Raw genomic sequence first — 19,742 nt, 5'->3', positions numbered from 1 at the left:
TCTGCTAGCTCCGTGCTTCCTTGTTTCTCCTGTTGCTTGCCCTCATGTGTTTTTTGTTTTTTGCTTTTTTTTTTTTTTTTCTGGTTAACAAACACCTGGCAAAGGAGATCTCGGCGGTGTTTAAAGCCACGGAGCGGGAGGCATAAGGTGAGGCTCCTCGCTGAGTTCCCAGCAGCGCCGTTCTTGCAAAGCCTCGATGAAAGCCGCGGTCCCCGTGTCTCGCACCCCAGATTTCCACGACTTGTCCCCCCCCCCCCCTTAGGGCAGGTGGGCTTTACACGGGGGCACAGCACAGCGGCCGTCCTCTCGGCCCCCACCTCCAGCCCCACGCTACCCTCCCAGCTCCCAGCCCGACAGAGCCCAAGCCTCGGGCGCCACCTGTAAGCCACCTGCGGCGGGGGGGACACCCGGAGGATGTCCGGAGGGGGGGGACACCGGGGGCGGGGAGGGGCGGTCGGGCAGGGAGGAGCGGGGGGCGGGCGCCGCTCGCCGCCGCCGCGGGGCTGCGGCGGGGCTGGGCCGGGCCGGGCTGGGCGGCGGAGCGCCGGCAGTCGCGGGGAGCGGGCGGGCAGGGAAGGGCCAGGGCCGGGGCTAGGGCCAGAGATAGGGACAGGCGGAGGGGAGGCGGCGGCGCCGCGCTCGCCCCGCTGCCCTGGATGACGGGCGGCCGGTTCGACTTCGACGATGGCGGCACCTACTGCGGCGGCTGGGAGGACGGCAAAGCCCACGGGCACGGCATCTGCACCGGGCCCAAGGGGCAGGGCGAGTACGCCGGCTCCTGGTCGCACGGCTTCGAGGTGGCGGGCGGCTACACCTGGCCCAGCGGCAACACCTACCTGGGCTACTGGGCGCAGGGCAAGCGGCACGGGCTGGGCGTGGAGACCAAGGGCAGGTGGATGTACCGCGGAGAGTGGTCGCACGGCTTCAAGGGGCGCTACGGCGTGCGGCAGAGCCTCAGCACGCCGGCCCGCTACGAGGGCACCTGGAGCAACGGGCTGCAGGACGGCTACGGCGTCGAGACCTACGGGGACGGAGGTGGGCGCCGGCGGGGGGCGCCCGGGGAGCGGCGGGGGGCGAGGCGGGGGCGCGCTCACGGCCCTTCCCTTCCCTTCCCTTCCCTTCCCTTCCCTTCCCTTCCCTTCCCTTCCCTTCCCTTCCCTCCTCCTGTCCCCACTTAGCGGCCGGGGGGCGCTACAGGTGCCCGTTGCCCCCCCCGCGGGCGGCCCCGGCTTATCGCCGTCTCCCAGCCAGCCGGCGGCAGCGCCCGCGGCGGGGCTCGGAGGGAAGTCGCCCGCAGGCACCTCGCCTCCGGGCCCCGGGAGCGATAACCGGGCTCCTGCCCCGCCGGGAGGTTGGTGGGAGAGCCCTCGGGCCGCCTCGCGTGGTGCCCCGAACGGGGAGCTGAAGTAGCGCTGTGGATGCTCAACTTGCATAATATCACCGAAAGTCAGCCCCACCTCCATGTAATAACGCTCATTTTAATAAAATGCAATACAGTTCAAAACGCATAGGGTCAGGCAGTACCGGGAGATTCAGCAGGCCTGTTCGTCATGCCCCTCACCTCTAGCAAATAGGTCGTGGGATCATAGATTAAGGTTGGAAAAGCCCTCCAAGCTCATCTGGCCCAACTGTTCCCTCCCACCAACATCACCCCCACAGGTGCACACCTGCAGAGCTGAGCTCCCTGCAGGTGCATGTCATATGGGGGTGCTGTGAAGCCCCAGCTCATTAGGGTCACTTGGCACTCCAGCTCACCTGAGTCGTTTGGTCTGGTTAATCTCACCCTACCTGTGTCATTTCACGTGCTGTGTGAAATGTAAGCCCAGTATTTCTAAACTTGCCTTCTGCTGTAATGCTCCTGGCATCAGTGGAAGCACGTGGAGTTGCTCTTCAACTGGATTTGTTCCATTGTAACAGGAAGAGCTGGGATCAGGTTTAGGTTTAGAGGGTTGGGCTTCATCTTGTTTTGTTTTGTTTTTACAGGAAAGCTACTTGCTTCAGTGTTGAGCAAACCACGTAGGTAACATGCAAATAGAGCTTACCAAAACTGGGGGTAACTTGTAATTCCCGTGCAATGGGATAAGAGGACCAACCCGTGTATCAGATCTCATGCGTGATGCTGTTGCTGGTTTATTCGAGGAATTTTGATAAGAGATTTGTGGCAAACTTTTACGAATAGTGTCAGATAGTTTTCTAATAAGCAGAGGAAGACACAATTACATACGGATTCTTCTGTCTCCTCACCTTTTCTGAAATACAAAATGTAGCTAATTGGGTAAGATTCCTTTCCTTGATAAAATGAAATATGCTGTGTGTTTCATACCCGGAACTCTTCCAATTCCCTTGCTTGTATATAACTATCTGAAAATTGTTTTCTGGTGTGGAAAGTTCTGATGCTCACACTCAGTTTAGATATAGTTTGGGGGGGTTAAAAAGCAAAACAAAACCCACATGGATCAGAATTTTAGTTTCACTTTCAATATACAATATGCTTTTAGATTGTTAAATTTATTTTGCCTTGTAAATTAGAAGCTCAAGGATAGCTCAACTTGTAGTGGCATTTTTTTTTTAATTATTATTTTATTATTTCTAGAAAAGTAAACTGCCATTCCAGTAAATTTTATAGGAGTAAGTTTCTTAAACTAAAAGTTTCTTGTATCCTTCTCTTTAGGCTTCTTGTGTTTTGTTTTGTTTTTTAATCTCAGCACAGTACTGATAATTCTGTGGTAAATTTTGTAAACTTTTAGACTTAAACCCAGGAGGAAATGCTTTGTCTGAAACAGTATATGTGGTGTGCAGTTTACACTGTAACATTTATATTAACTGAAATCTATTAGCAAGCTCCCAGTCTTTGAGATATTTCAGTTCACATTAACAGAAGATGTGTAATCCTATTGATTTTTATTAAAGTATTCATGAATGAAGTTAGGTGATATGTCAGAGATGTTTGTAGAAATGTTTTTGTTTTCATGCTCTGGATATAATAGCTATATTTGCACACCAGAACAATGTCAGAACTACTTTTACAAGGAAAACAGATTTACGTATATGTCTTTAATGTAGTGTGAGCTATTTACGGGAGAAATCCTTTACGATGACCTGAGAATGCGAGCACTGCAAAATAACAGTGTTTAGACTTTGCAAATTGTCACTTTGCTTTCAAACTCACTAAAATACAGACCTTTTTGCTGGTGTCCTTTTTTTTTTTTTTTTTTTTTTGTTATTTAATAATATGATGTTTTTAAATGCACTGGTGCTATTAGATTTAGTTGAGGGAGAAAAGATCATAAGCATTGATGGCAATCCTCAGGTTTTATTGTAGCTGTGTGAAGCAACAGGTATACCTGAGAGTTGTTTACAGAGGGATTACAACCTAATTTGCAGCTTCAGTATGTGTAAATTAGCTAGCAGTTTATGATCCTGCCAACAGTAGTGGTAACAGGAGTCTTGCGATACAACGTGCATCATCATTCTGTAGAGATCAGTGACAAACACATCTGAAGAAAAGTAGTGCCTATGTTCATTGATTTTTAAGTAGTTGTCTTCCTAGATGCTTACTTATCTAACATTGGAGTCTGTAGAGCAAGCGAAAACCTTGGTGTGACACTTGAATCGTTAAGCCACTGAAGATGAAAGTAAAGGGTAAGAGTAGGTCAAGTCATTCCTGTTCCTTGGCCTTCCAACTTTTTCATGCAGCGTAGTTTCAGATTTTATCCACAAGTAGGCAATGACATTTACAGCTGTGAGATACAGCTGGGGCATTGGGGAAGGATGGTACAATGTAACTCTGAGGAGACAGGTTATGAAATTCTACCTTACAGCAATTTGCCAACAATACTAAAAAATACACTTGCAGTTAGTTCTCTGGCTCAAAATACTAACGCATTTTCAGGGACACCATGGTCAGTAGAAGCTGTGGCTGAGTGCTTTTTTTTTGTTTGTTTGTTTTGTGTTTTTTTTCCAAGCCTATTTTTTTAGAAAATAAGGCTGAACAATATTATTGTTTTATGGTCAAATACAGTTTAAAATTAGCATGGTAGTTACATCAATAATTGAAATTTTAAAAGTTGACCCTCTATGGAACTGCTCAAGACAGTGAATTACAGTATTAGATGAAACAAGAACAGACGTGTTTGTTGATATCATTCATATCTATGTCTGTATAGAGAGATCACGTTTGTATCTTCATATATGGAAAGAGGTGTTTTTATTGTCTTATGACAATGCTGTAGCATTTCATTATATGAGAGTATTAATAAACCTTATCTCAATCATTTCAAGCTTTCTAAAATTTCTGCTGTTGATGGAGATGATGCAGCTACTGTCTGATATAGTAAATCAAATTACTGAAGTCAGCACTGTACAAGTCTGTTGCATCTGCCTTCTGTAAACTGCCCTCCATATCCCATTAAAATATCTTTCCCTTGATATTTACCCTGATTTTTTAACTTAAATGTTAGCTTTCTAGCACTAGTACCAGAAGCTTTTCCCTTAATGGATTTGTAATGATAAAGAAATCGTTGTTACCTGCAAGACTGTACAAAATTCCAACTAAATATCTTGATAATTTCTCAGGACCAATTCAGTATGAATCTTTGTTTTCTCATTAGCTGCTTTCTCTCTAGAAGAAACTGGCATTGATTTATTGCCCTAGTAGAAAGAAAAATCTGACAAGTAAACAGCAGCACGTCAATTGTCCTCATTTTAATGCCTTCTGGGCAACAGTAATCACTTCCACTTCTGTCTACAGAGTAGTGAAAAACCTAAGTCATAAATTAATTAAATATTTTTGAGCTTTCCATATTTATTAAGACAAAATATTAGTAAGACAAAAATGCAGCATAGGCAGCCCATTTGTACTTTTATAAAATTCTGTACAAAAAGAGGTTGATTCTACTTCTAAGTCTAACACTCAAATAGCAATGTGGAGAGCCACAATTATGTTGCTGAAAAGTAATCCTGGGGTATAATCAAAATTAGAATTAGATTTATTATTTTTAAATGAAATTAAAAAAAAAAAAAAGATGCAGAACATGAGCCAGATTGTTACAAGTAGCAGTGAAGTGTACTTTGCCAGCTTCCAAGCTCCAGCGTGTCATTACAACACCAGGGCTACCCCAGATATAATTAAGGAGAAAATGTAGTCATTTATGCTCATAAAATATTAATATATATCTGTGCAATGTCTGTTTAATAAAGAAAAAAATTACAATATGGCCGTATTTTTGCAGTATTTACAGAATATGTCATATCAGAGTTTTTGTGCTCATGTTTCTATTTGTTCTTCTCCATATGCTGAATTTTTTAAAATAATCATGTTTCTAGATTCAGCACCCTTACAAGCAGCGCAGCAGTAGGTATCCAGGATACAGAGAATGAGAAAGAAACTAAGAAAGTTGTTGGTTTGTGTCAGCAGCCATCTGTTAAAACAAAAACCTTCCACTTGGTAGAATTTTCTACCAACACAAAATAGTGATGTTGTCGAACCTATTTAGTATTATATAATAAAGAAATCACACTTGGCAAATGCAATTGCATGTTTACATTGAAATACAACTCAGCTGAAGAGGTGATACAGTAAAACAGTAATCGATAGATAACTGACATAAACATAACCAAAATACTATGCATACACAAAGGAGATTGAACTACCTCTAAAACTTTAGGTATTTCACAAATATATTCTCAAAAATTCATCATGGAACTTGACACTTGATATTTAGTTCCCTGGAGAATCTCTGAAGAATTTAATCCATGTTCCAGTTAAAGCAGAGTAAAATCAAAGATATTTTACATGCAGCTTATTCATACTTCTGTACAAATATTCAGAGTCAAAATAGCTTTAAACAAAAAAAAAAAAAAAAAAAAAAGCAAGTACTGGGTGGGTGAGAGATCTAATTTTTCTTCTCTTTTAAAGAAATTTAATAGGGATTAGAATGAAATGATCTTAGAAAGCCAGCTGTCTTGTATTTGCTAGGCGTGGGGTACCACACACCTTTCTTTGCTTTTCAGATATCAGGCACTGGAGTACATATCTTGTCAAAATGAAAATGCCTTTTGAGAATATAAGAAAAAAAAATGGTCTGCAATAGTAATTTGATTATGCTGTTCCTTGGCTCAGATAAAGCTGTACGTGTACAGGAATATACATGACTTCTCATATCAAATACTATGTTGCTGCTCTTTATAGATATATTTTTTTAAAAATACAAAAGTAATTATGATTGCTATAAGAATGTAGTTGGATAAGGTGGTGTGTAATGTTCTGTTTATTACTACCTCATCTTGCTTACGTACTACAGCACAAATTAAAGGAAAAGAAAAAAGTGGAAAAGGCTTCACATTTCTGATTTGTGTCATAATACTGCAGAATGTAAATAGAAAAATAGTGTTACTGTATTTTGCTATGCCACATCAGCCTTCCAAATTTTGATGACTGTCAAATAGCTTGAATATTGTATTCTTTTTCTTTAAAACTGTGTTCAGCTGTTTCTCAAGCGAAGGACCTACTCCCCTGGGAGCTTTCCAATGGATAAGGTGGCAGTGAAGATAGTGTTCTGTTTTCCTGTGACTCTTCAGAAATCATAGCTAGAATAAAATGTAGCTGGTTTTGTACTGCCAATATTTTAGGTAGCCATTGTAATATGTTTATGATACTGGGTATACCAAAAAGAGTTCATAAAAAGTGTTATATACCAGGGTTTTGTTGTTAGTATTTCATAATTTTCCTCCATTCAAATGCATTGAGAAACTTTATACACAACATTCATTTGTACATCAGGGCTTTGTAATGGTGATCTTCAGGTGGGCCTTTAGATCAGGACAATTTAGTAGATTGTCAAGTATGTCCTGACAAGGGGAGCTCTGCATTTGAGTGAAGTGCAGAGTAACAGGACATTTACCAGTCCTGCTTGCTTCTGTAAGCAGCTGAAGGCAAGAGCTGTGGGCATCCTGCTCCCTCCTTGCCACCACCCTTCTTTCCCCACCTTGTCAACATAAAAAAATGTTGAGGGAGTCCTGCTTCTGAGATTCTTCTGACGTTTCTTCCATGGACAGAACCATTTGAAAAAAGCTTATGATGATAAGTGCTGTGTTTTAGCTGTCAAAATAAACTACTGCAGCTTGGAAAGTGAAAGCTTTTGTAAGGGGAAAAATGATTTATAAGAAAAACAAGTAACAAAAAGTATTTTTTTATATACTGTGTCATGTGCTGTCATATTTCTTTTTCCTTCCATTCCAAGTTTCCAAGAGCAGAATTGACAATGTATTGTTGCCAGTAACATATTGAATGTAGAGTGGTAGGTCTTCTATAACTTCCTAAATTTAATTTCTGCTTCTTACTTTAAAAGGTACATACCAGGGACAATGGACAGGAGGGATGCGACATGGGTATGGTGTACGTCAGAGCGTACCCTATGGCATGGCAACTGTGATCCGTTCACCCCTTCGAACATCTCTAGCTTCACTTCGAAGCGAGCAGAGCAATGGTACCGTTCTGCATGACATCACTGCAGACAGCCCAGCTGGAACAAGAGGCGGTTTTGTGCTCAATTTTCACAGCGATGTTGAAGCCATGGGCATTAAGAAAAAAGGAGGCTTATTCAGAAGAGGATCCCTTCTTGGTAGTATAAAACTTAGAAAATCTGAATCTAGATCATCAATATCTAGCAAACGGAGCTCCGTCAGGAGCGATGCTGCTATGAGCAGAATTAGTTCTAGTGATGCCAACTCTACGATTAGTTTTGGAGATGGTGACTGTGATTATTGCCCTATGGAAGACCATGTTGATGCCACCACGACAGAAACGTATATGGGTGAATGGAAGAATGACAAGCGCAGTGGTTTTGGTGTTAGCGAGCGTTCAAATGGTATGAAATATGAAGGAGAATGGCTAAATAACAGGAGGCACGGATATGGATGTACCATGTTTCCAGATGGCACCAAAGAAGAGGGAAAATACAAAAATAATGTTTTGGTTCGTGGAATAAGAAAGCAACTTATACCAATACGAAACACAAAAACTAGAGAAAAGGTGGATAGAGCAATAGAGGGTGCACAGCGAGCAGCTGCCATGGCAAGAACAAAAGTGGAAATTGCAACCTCAAGGTATGTTATTACAAAATATATTTGCTCATCACTGAATTTTCAGGGAAAAAAAATGTTATAATATGCAAGCTCTTACTGTTAACAAAATGCTCAAAAGTGCAAAGTATTTAAATGTTGCATTTCAGTTTCATATGGGTAACTATTGACTTCAGTTAAACTATACATATAAAACTCAGAACTTCAACTCATTTGAGTAAAGATTTTCATGTAAGTTCCATAATATACCATGAAAGTAAATTTCCACAGCTCATACATTCCTAACTTAAGAGCTGCTACACTATGTCCTTAAACCTGCATGAAAAATAAAAATGGTGAGGAAATGTAGAGAATTATCTGGGGAGTGTGAGGTGATAATGGAATATTTTCCCATAAGCATGCTGCAGCTACTCTTATTGTGTTGATGATTTTGGGGGTATCATCTGAGACTTCAAAATTGTGCATTTGACACTGAGCATCTTAAGATTCATGTGCTTACCTGAAAGGCTGTGATATGAACAGTGTAAGAATAATGGCTGAGACTCTTGTGCTTAGAGACTGTTGATTCAGTTGCCAGAACAATCTCTGCTGAAAAAGGTTTGTATAAGGATTCTTTAGTTTTGGAATGTAGTTTTCCTGCAGCCTGAATTCATTTGGGTCTTGTGACCACAGTTTCAAGTAGCAGGGGTCTTCTCCTCCTGTCAAGCATTTGAGATGGAAGGGAGAAGTGTAAGGGTATTAGTAATGGGGCAGCGGGAAGGCATTTCCCCTTTGATCTCCTAACCAACAATCAAACAAAGTTGTCTGAAATGGAATTGCTACAAATTAAATCAGCATAGACAATTTTAATAGGTTTTACTATAAAGTCTGAGAGCTCTTTAAAAAGCTATTTAATTTTTAATGTCTTCAAGCAAGTTTCTGTGGCAGTTTCTCTGTTGTTGGTTTTTGTCTGTTTCCTTGGGCAGGCTTTTCTTGAAATATGCTGTGAACCAAAAAAAGAAACCAGAAATGTGCATGCAAGAAAATCTTCCTGCTATTTTAGAAAGAGGCTGTCACATTACACTTACAGCTGAACAACTGATTCCTGATTTAGTGTGGTCAGTAGTGTATGTTCAGTGACTATCCTTTTTCTGGCAGTCGTGAAGAATACAGAAAGACTGAGAAGTACATACATGGGAAAGCTGGAATATGTGGATGGCTCACAGCAAAAAGTAGTTGAGACATATACACAAAGAGTTTAGTGTACTCTTAAAGAAATTTTACAAGCACTGGCCACCTAAGTAACTAGAGGGTAGCATACATGTATACTCTATTGCTTCTATAAATATATGTAAGGCATTACATGACAGCATACCACATTAGCGAAGCAGAGCAATAGCAACTAACTTTAAGAAGTTCCTGTATCCCATTCGTGTTCTGTCAGTATGTAAGCCCTAGTTCTGAACAATGGTTGATGGAACATGTGAATAGGGTAGGTTACCAATTTGAGGTCTTGTACTATGTTTTGTTTAAACAGCTTTAAGTAACAAGGTATATACACTTAAGTAACAAAGTATATATACTTCCCTTTTAAGAAGGGATATGTCTCTGATGTATTTTGTTTGCTGTTCCTTATTCTCTTAAATTTTGAGTGAAGGGTAGAGTTCAAACTGCATCTTTTGGAACAGTTCATGAAAATAGTGTTTATTTCTTGAAAAGATGTTCCTGAAATTGGAAAAGAAGGCATCAGTGGTGGTGTACCTGACTATGGGCTGCTCCTTTGGTATTTCATTTGAGAATTTCTCAGACACAGTCCTGTGACTACCAGATATCAAGATTGCAGACAAAGGTTTCCTTTCTCGTAGCAGCCTTTGCACTAACTGTACTGGCATCGAGTCAAAGGCAAAGTGACCTGACACCTCATCAGGCAACATCAGGCATAAAGATAACATTAACTTCACTTGTGAGTTCATGTGGGACTCATCTAGTAGGGATGATGTGACACTTCCCATCTCACAAGTTTTCAGAATTCCCTTTAGGATCAACCAGTGGGAGCAAGTCCATGACATTATATGAATTAAGGGACTGGCATACTGGCAGAGTCAATAGCACTGACTGTCCAAGAGTCGGATAATCTAAAAGAGATGCTGAAAGAGCATTGAGGAAGAAACTTCAAGTGGTTGCCAAATTCTAGACTGACTAGATTGGTAGTGTTTCAGGATGAGAGAGCTTGCTTCTGTCATATGGAAACTTGAGTCCCAGTATTGTTTTGTGACTGTGGTAGTTTAACAGACTGATAAACATTGCTGTCTGGCTGATAAAAATGAAGTACCTTTGCTTTATGGTGAAATTACCTGAATACAGGTGCAGGATATTGCCCCTGGGAACTTGCTGCAAACGTAACTTCTGCAAAATCTCACTATGCTGGAAGCCTAGTGATGGGAATAGGGCAGTCATACTTACACATATTAATGTGACTACTGATTAGGAAAAGGCTCATAAACTTAGCTATATCCACTTTCTAAGTCCTCCTTAGAGCTAAAGAAGCAATATATTAAGCCCTCAGGTAGTAGCTTTCCTGCAGTGTCTTACATGAATATGAGTATGGTGGTCTTACCTGTTTCCTAATGACCAGTATTATAGGGAAAAAAATCCAGGAGTGTCTTTTTTATTTATTTATTTTATTTTTTTTATTTTTCTGTTGTGTAATAAAGATACAAAGGTGTTTTTGCCCATATGGCCTGTAAAACCTTCTGTTTCTGACCTCACCAGCAATGCGTGCTTGCTGTAGACTGCCATTCCATTACTGTAACCACACACACAGAGTCCATATTTGTATTCCAAACAGCCAGAAACCTAGACTCTCAGTAGTCAGATACTTTCCTTTTAAATGCAATTTCAAGTTGTGTGCTGTTGCTCCTGTACTGTTCATTCTCTAAATGTTTGCTGAGCCAAATGAAACCAGACTCCATACTCTTCTTCATAGCTCCCTGCTGGTCATGACAGGTTTGGCTGATAGTTTGACCTGTGACAGATGTCCACACAGTCATCAACAAGACCAACCACTGTTTTGCTTTATATTCTTGATGTCCTTTTATGTCTAAAAGTCCTCAATAATCTGTGCAGTCAACCCTTATCTATCATGACAGTTTGGTTTACAAAGGAAAATCTAAAAGTTGGTTAAACATAGCTTCTCTGAGCCTGAATTTACAGTGGTACAGAAAACTTTAGTATCAGGGAATTAGTTACCAGCCTCTTTTACATCTATATCCAAAACAGGTTATACATTAGCAATGAATAAAAATGCTTCTAAGTTGTTAGTGCATCTTACAAGTCTTGATTTTGTTATAGTTTTACTAGCTATGATTAAGGCATAAATACAAAAATCCCAGAGTTTGAAGAATTATAGAAGCCTGTTATATCTTGAAAGTGACAAATATATTAAAAGGCTTTTGTGTGTGTGTGTGTGTGTGTAATTATAGGCAGTGATTAAGTCAAATTCATCGTTAACCCATTTGTACTAAAAGCAGTCAGGTTTACTCTAGCTATCTTTTGGGGGCTTGTTCTCTAAAAGGAAAAGCTACCTTGCAGAAACTTCAAATGAATTATTTTCTACGTTTATTTCAAGCACAAGTGAAATGCTTCAAAAGCTAGAAGCTAAATGTTGCCTTCTGGAAGATGTTAAAAATCCTTAGAAGTCCACTGAAGCAACAGTCAAACAGAAATTTGTTTAAAGGATACCAAATACTTCTCTGAGTAGGAATTTTGAACTTCCTTTTTATGGCTACAATGTGCCGTGCTTAAAGGAGATAGGCCTCTGCGGTTCAATATGAAAGACTGGATTTTCTTTAAGCTTTATTTTTGCTTACTGAAATTATATTAGGGCATTTCTTTCCTGGTATTAACATCCTTGAAGTTCTCATTAGAAGAGTAAATTTAGTATATTATGTTAACTTTGCCTTCATCATTACTTATGATGGTATAAGTGATAACATTTTTTGAAATTCAGTTTGGGAATTTGGTTATAAACTTGCCTTCTAATACTCAGTATCGCTGGGTGGTTTTAAATATGTGAGTCGCGAGTATGCAGTGCTGGAAGCAGAAGGAATCATGTTTGTTTACGTACAACCCTTCATACACCAGATTCTTTCCAGGAAAGTCAATATTATGGGTCTAGAACTGAGAGCTGAGCCATTTTTTTTCTCCTTTCTGATTTTTACTAGCTAATGCTCAACTATAAATTCTCATTTTAGTGTTGGTTCTCTGAGGAAAAAGAAACTTTGCAAGGACACAGAGAGACAAGATGAAATGACAGTAAAAGAAATAGTGTGTGGTGATAGTGTGTGGAGGGAAAGGGAGAAAGAAATCGAAAGAAATAAAATGTTTCCTTCGTGATCTTTTCCTTATACTCCATTGATCTTTCAGCTCATAAAACAAGCAGGGCAATTAATTATATATATATATATTTTATATATCTATAATTCTGTTTTCCACAGAAACTAAACAATTCTAAAACTCTTTCAAAATTTTGGAATACTTTACTAACTTGTACTGTCATCAGATGCTATGAGAACTTTTGCCCACATGAAAAGTTACATTGTCATGGTTTTTCATTGCATAAGCACCTGAGATTTCAGTCAGGGAGAATGGTGCCTTTGTGCACTGTACAAATAAATTACCCTGCGTAGAGACCTTGCAGTGTGGGAAAATGGCAGTGCCCAGCAAATGGAAAAAACTGGCAGGACTGTGAAAGGTCCTGAGATTGAGATAACAGTAAAATTAATATCTTACAGCTAATAATATAGGGCAAAATCTCCTTGTCAATTAGCTGTCTGTGCTGAGATAGCCATGCCTTGCAAGTATCCTGTAAAGGTTAGCTTTTAAGGGGAGTGCTGAAAGGGGATTAAGCGGTGTCTTCTGCAGCAATTTATTTTTCAGTGCAGCTCTTTTAGTCAGCTCAGTTTTATTTTTAATGTGTTTGTGTCCAAGTCTACAGATGCCGTGGCTTAGTTACAGCCTTTATTTTCCTGAATAAGCCACCAAAACTCTAGATCCGATCCGGTGCTGTGGGCAGCCAGCTTTGCTTTGTGGGGCTGCTGCTGAGCAGCCTCAAGATGGTGGAAAGGCCACAGGAGGACAATGCAGGAGGGCTGGCTCACAAGTAGAGACCTGGAACAATGATTTGGGGTTCTGTTATGTGTGGGGTCACAGTGGTCTCCTGGAGCCAGTAGCTAGCTTTTGTAATTTTCAGTCTTGAGGATAATTTAGAGAGCCTGGCCTGGCGCTGCACTGGCCAGGCCTGGGCACTTAGCATTCGGTTGAAGATGCTGGGCCCCACCTGCTCCCAGCTGCACCTCTCACTGGTGGAGTCATCAGGAGTGGTTCAGTATATGGTTGGTTCATTGTGTTTGCTGCCTTGCATGACCAGTCCTCTCTACTTGACGTGAACAGATCGTGATTTCCAGGGAGAGCTGGAATTAAGTGCATGGGTCTTATAGTTTTTGTCTATGCTAGATGGCAGCTGCCAGTCCTTCCAGCTGGCACTGAACGACGTGCACCGTGCACAGCTTTCTGTTCTAGGTTTAGCTGACTCTACCATAAAGCTTTGTTTACCCAAGAAACTGAACGGGACACTTGCAAGACTAGTCCCTAGCACATCTTTGAGATGCTTTACTTATATCTGAAATATGAACATCGTGTTTAAGCATAGGATCCAAGAAATACCAAATGTATTTATATGACTGCTTGCTTTAGTGAAAAGTTACCTTAGGTTCAAAACAAATTCAATTTTAATAACTTTACTACATAATCTATTTGAAGATAACAAAATGCTATGGTAAAACTTAAAATAAGTATTCAGCTACTATGAATAGTAATTTTAATGTTAGTTCTGCATCCTTTAGAGGAAACCATATGTTCCTGTGGGATCCTGTGGGAGTTATACCCATAACTTCAATGGGGCACATTTTCACTCAGATTTCAAAAACAACTCACCAGTAAAAGAATATAGTCTTAGACCATTCCTCTGTTATTTGTTGGAGTATGAATAATACATCTGTTTGAAATAACAAATTGTATAAACATCACTACACAGATTTGCTTTCTTAATATTTAATGCAGTAAGATTACATGGCTGAAAATATACAAAATTACTCCTGTACTATCACTCAGCTTGAAATTTAAGAAAGCCTCAAGTATTTAAATTTTTGATCCAAGTACTTATATTCAAATAAACTTACTCATAGCTGTAAGTCTGAATGAGGATATTAAAAGAAAAAATAAAAGGCCTGCTTTGATTCCAGTGTGAAAGCAAACAAGCATTCCTTAATACCTTCAGGAATACTTTTAAAACAGCAATTGAAGTGCAATCACTTCTGGAGTATGGCCAATCTTACTTCATGTTTGTATTAGACATAGACTTTGTTACCCCAGAGTTGCTTTTCTAACTTGCTTAAAATCTGGAGGTTGATAGTTTAAGATTGAAAGTATTCTCTGCTTTCAAAACATAAACAAACCAACACTCAGTGCACCACTGCTTTTAAAATAAGCGTGAAAGGAAAGCTTTTTTTTTTTTTTTTTTTAATATACAAACCTTTTTGAAATGTTTCTTTGTTTAGAGGGTTAAGGATTTTTTTCCCCCCTGGTGTCCAGAATACCTTATTTAGGAGATGAAAGAATCTTTACAGTGACAATCCAGCAGATGTATGTGAAAACACTGCTTTTTTGATGATACTGAGACATACTAGTAAAAGATCAATATTTTTCCTGTAAACAAAGAATTAGATGAGCTATTATGCTGACTCTTGCCTTAGTTGTTACATAGCATCTCAGTTTTGATCTGTATTACAACCGTTGTTCAAAAGCTAAGCTGCAAACAGCATCTGTCTCTACTGACTTGCAGGGGAGTTTATGTGATGGAAATAAATTTCCATTTAAAAAAACAAAATCCGTAGGGTTTGTAGTGGTCAGTCAAATGTGAACCAGAGTGTAAAGCCATTAGACTCATAATATTAATTACTATAAAAACATTCTCGTAAACAAATATATTTAATATTTTTGCTAGTACAACTGCATACATATGGCTAGTAGTATTAGTGTGAGCTTCAGAAATGTATTTGATGTTTTGATCAAAGACTAAACCAATTAATACAGAAAATTCTCAGCTTCTTCAAAGAAATAAGAAAATGTGCTTTTAACTGTAACATTGTTGATCAGTATTCTACTTAGAATGATTTTCAGTGAATAACTACAGTAGAAAAAGTCATTTAAATTATTTAGTTATTGCTTCCTATGTTGATCTCATAGTATATCTTCCAAATAATGATTGATTAATTTCGTGAAAACTGGTGTAATTCATTGATTGATGCTGTTTGTTTGAATAGTAATTTATCAGTGATACATACTATGATTTCTGTTCTTTTTTCGCTGGTAGTTAATACCTTTTCTGTATTCTACATCTAATAGACATTGGTATATATTTTTATATATTAACTTGCCTTCTTTTTCCTACTTGTTGGTACATTGTTACACATTCATTGTTGCACATTCTGCAGTTCTCTGCTGTCATTGTCAAAGTCTGAAGTGGCAGAGAAAATCTTTGTAGCTAGTATCCAGGAGAAAATTTCTCCTGTATGAACTTGTCTCCCTTCAAAACCATTTAAACTTCTAACATCTGCAACAAAACATTGATTACTCTTGTTGTCCTCCTTAGATGTTTCTCCCGTTCAATGTAGATGTAGTATCCCAAGAGCTCATTCCTGAGCTCACCACAATGCATATCACTGTATAGATTCACAGAATCACTGAATGGTTTGTGTTGGAAGGGACCTTAAGGATCACCTAGTTCCAGCCCCCTTGCCATGGGCAGGGACACCTCCCACTAGACCAGGTTGCTCAAAGCCCCATCCAACCTGTCATTGAACACCTCCCTATTTAACCTTCCTATTAAGAAAACAGTTGTTTATTTTTGTATTTTTTTTTTTTTTTGCATTCTGTTTCTGAACTAAGTTTTTATTTATTCAAGTATTTCCTATTGTTTTCTCCTTTGTTCCTCCATTTAGTCTTCAGAGTTTCTGGTGAGGAAAGTGCTATATTTTGGTCCTGCTACATTAAAAGCAGAGACTGATGGGAAGTGATTGTATTACCACATTGTATTTGGAAGCCAGAAATTTTCTTATTAGCATCTGGCTAATATGAAATCAGTTAAATGTGAATTTCCTGTTCTCGTCTTCTAGGAGTTTAGGAAGAAAGGCATGTGTTTCTCTTTTCACTCTGAATCTCATAGGCTGCTATTTAGCCTTTAGTTACCTTCCTACTACAGTATGGCACCCACACTTTATACTCATATCAGTGTATTGGCATTCTTGTGGAAAGAGACAAGACTCAAAAATGTTCACTACTGAGGTGGTCTTCTGGCTGATGTGGACATGCTTCATGGCTGCTTATTGGAGATTATTTGCTTATTAGGGGCTAAGGTTTTATGACTGTCACAGTTAGAAACTTAACTGTCACAAGGAGAGAAATAAAACTAGTAAATTGTAGTTATGACAAACTCAACAGCTTCATAAGGAACTGGCTCCGTGAATATTACTTGGTCACAGCTCACCTCTATGAAAACTACAAATTCATACTCTTGTTATGAAGAAAAGATACTGAGCATTTTCTTCTCAAAGTCTGTATCTGTGATATGCATAGACATGATGCGTTTCTCATGGACAAACTGCTTAGTGGAGTTTCTGCTAGCCTTTGTTAGCAGGTTTAAAAAAGTAGATAGCTTTTAGCTTTTAGCCCTGCTGGGACTCTGGACAATAATTGCGGGGAGTGATCAGACAAAATGATGGTTCTAGTAAATTCATGAAGGAGCTGGTCCTAAATTTGATGTGATGTTTTCTTCAAATTTTAGTTGATCAGAATAAATGTTTTTTAGCAGTTCACTGTCAGTTCCAGATTTCAGACATAATAGATATTCAATTTCAGTTTGTTTACTCTTTGAATTTATGTTTATTGAAAAGCTATATAAGTGGTCTTGAGGTCTGTGTAATTGTTGAGTTGTGAGTTAATAACTGCTGACAGATACAGTATCTGCATAACAAGAGGAACTTTGGCTCTGGACCTGTGATGAGTGGACAGTACAAAGATGTCTCTTTCAAGAAGTTCAGAATATGTAGATAGGTAAGCTTTCCGAAATCTCTGACACTCTTTTTTACACCTCGATTTTCTGTCTCTAGCAAAGATAAGATTAGACTGGAATCCTTTCCATATGGAACACTGTTAAATTTTGCACAATTAAAAAAAAAAAAAAAAAAAAAAAAAGAAAAAAAAAAATGTGCTTTGGTGTTTGAGTAGGCATTGTGCAAGTGTTGGTCTGGCAAAACCTGAGAGCTGGCTTCCTCACAGAGGCAGCTCTTTCCATTTATTTGGTATTTCACAACAGATTTAATCAGCTGTTTGTAATAATACAGGCATTTTTGGTCAGCAGTTCAAAGAATATCCTTACTGATGTTCTCCGAGGCCATTCTGAGAAAAGTCAGCTACAACCGTCCTCGGGAGCCTTGCTTGCTTCTTCAAGGCCTTTAACAATTCAAGGAATTCTGTTCTGCTTTTTGTATATCTCAGCATGAAAAAGATACTTTTCTCTGGGAAGAAAAAAAAAAAAGAATTTGTCTTGAAAATATCTATCCTGGTACGTGAAAACGCATACCCAAGTCAGTGTATAACTTCTCACTGCTTGATTCAATAGGTAGTTCTGGTTTTGCACAGAAATACGCTTTGCCAGAAACAAGGTGGTGGTATCCTCTTGGATTATCTGCTTTTCAACGCTCACGGTTAAACTTTAAACCACTTGATATCATCTGTCTGACCCTGAAGTGGTTTATTGTCTCTTCCTCAATAAAGCTAGCATGTTCGAGCTGTTCTGATCTTCCTTCCCTCTGTTCTTTGGCACTAAATTATCTCATTTTGCAAGTGGAAGTTTCAAGGGAGATGGAAATTGAATTTGCTTAGGTGTAAGGCAGCTGAGGAAGCAAGCCTTTTCTAGGCAACTTCGATGTTCCTATCTATTAATAAATTAAACTTTGGAACAGATTAAATGTAACCTTTAGCAGTTAAGTCCACTGTATTTTATTTCAGATAACACTTGAGGAGTGTGTTAACTCAGGCCAGTACTTTCAAGAATATTTACTGTTCAGAAAAAAAAATAAAAATGTTTTGGTGTGTTTTGCCCCTCCTGTTGTCATGCTTTGAGATCAAGTATATTTGGTTCCTACAAAGACGACAATAAACAGAAACATAAGGGAGGATTAAATCTGGAAATGAAGAGTAAGATTCTGTTAATATCCCCACTAGAACGCATTGTGAGGCTACTTTTTCTTATTTTTCCTAGTGGTATTGCTCTGGGCAGATTTTAAGTGTGATATGAAGAGTTTATTATTTAATATAATAATCATTTCACAGTGTGAAGACAGTGTAGTAAAAAGGAACTGATGGGGAAAAAAAAAAAGATGAAACTCTTTGATTTTAGGTGTATCTTTTTGTCAGCTTTACTGTCAATTCTCCAAAAAGTAGTCTGTTTTGTTTGTTTTCCAGAGAAGTAGAAAATAGTTGAGGATTCACATGTACCATTAATTCCAGATGCTGCTCTGAATTGTCTATACCATTAATTTCCTATTTGATTGATTATCTTGAGGTGTTATTGTCTTAGTTTGCATTATGAGATTGCCGACATGGAGAAGCTTTGTGAGAGCTTTCCTTCTTTGTTTTAACTCTTCTGTCACCCATTTCCCAATCACTAAGAATGGATCACTACGCCTTACTTAGGAATTGGTGCTGTTGATAAGAATTTCAAACCTTTTTTTATTATTATTGTTTTCTATATAGACTAAATTCCTTGTTGATATGCCTGTGTTTTGACCCTGTTATTGCTATCAGTGTAATGCATTTTCTTCTCTTGGAAAGAAATGCATTAGATGGATTAGCAAATACTAAAAATATCTTTGCTTAACCACCAAATTATATAACCATCCGATTTCTGTTGGCTGCTGGTCTCATGCTGTGGTGCATTTTAGAAATCTGTATTTTACATCACACCAAGTGAAAAGAAGGTACTGATTTACATGAGATCTTCTTTTAGAGGTTTAAATGTCTTTTTTCCTTTTTTTTTTTTTTTTTAATATGTCATTTTTCATTCAAAACTTAAAAGCAGAATTTACTGAAGGCTTCTGATACCTCCTATCAGTTCAGCATTTTCAAATTTTGCTGCTTTCATATGCTGCATTCCTTCTTATTTTGGTCACATTAGTGCAGTGTTTAGTACTTTGGATTTGTGGTTTATTTTTGCTTGAGGATATTTTTTAATGGAACGAGAATTTAGATCAGATCTACTGCCGAGGGCCATGGAACTAAGCTGAGTCACTTTCTAGAAAGATCTCTAGAAATACAAGAGAAGATTTGGTCAACATGACCAACTCTAGTGGTCGTATCTTCTTTTTTCTGCACTTTCCATATCATACAAGTGAAAGATTTTATGGAGTTAATCTGTTCCAGAAGGCTATATAAAGAGAGAACATGAGGACAACCATTAATCTTCCATAAGAGTTGGTTTGTTTTTTTTGTTTTTTTGTTTTTTTAATTTCATGATTTTCCTCTAAATTTCCCTTAAAGATCTGAAGTGATTTAACTTAGTA

At 38.9% G+C, this 19,742-nt stretch overlaps 1 protein-coding gene across 6 annotated transcripts in view; it reads left to right on the top strand.

Annotated features, from left to right (window-relative positions):
* The first annotated feature begins 599 nt into the window (after positions 1 to 599).
* JPH1 (junctophilin 1) overlaps positions 600 to 19,742 on the top strand; it is an 89,541-nt gene continuing 70,398 nt past the window's right edge. For all 6 annotated transcript variants that reach the window (XM_082753122.1, XM_082753118.1, XM_082753120.1 and 3 more), the window contains exons 1-2: positions 600 to 1,035; positions 7,350 to 8,106. In XM_082753122.1, coding sequence (XP_082609248.1) covers positions 657 to 1,035; positions 7,350 to 8,106 — 1,136 coding nt within the window. In that variant the 5' untranslated portion in view covers positions 600 to 656. The remainder of the gene's footprint in view (positions 1,036 to 7,349; positions 8,107 to 19,742) is intronic.

This window comes from Aythya marila, assembly GCF_965140915.1.
Source record: "Aythya marila genome assembly, chromosome: 2".
Classification (NCBI taxonomy): domain Eukaryota; kingdom Metazoa; phylum Chordata; class Aves; order Anseriformes; family Anatidae; genus Aythya; species Aythya marila.
This window is presented reverse-complemented; position numbering and strand designations above follow the sequence as displayed.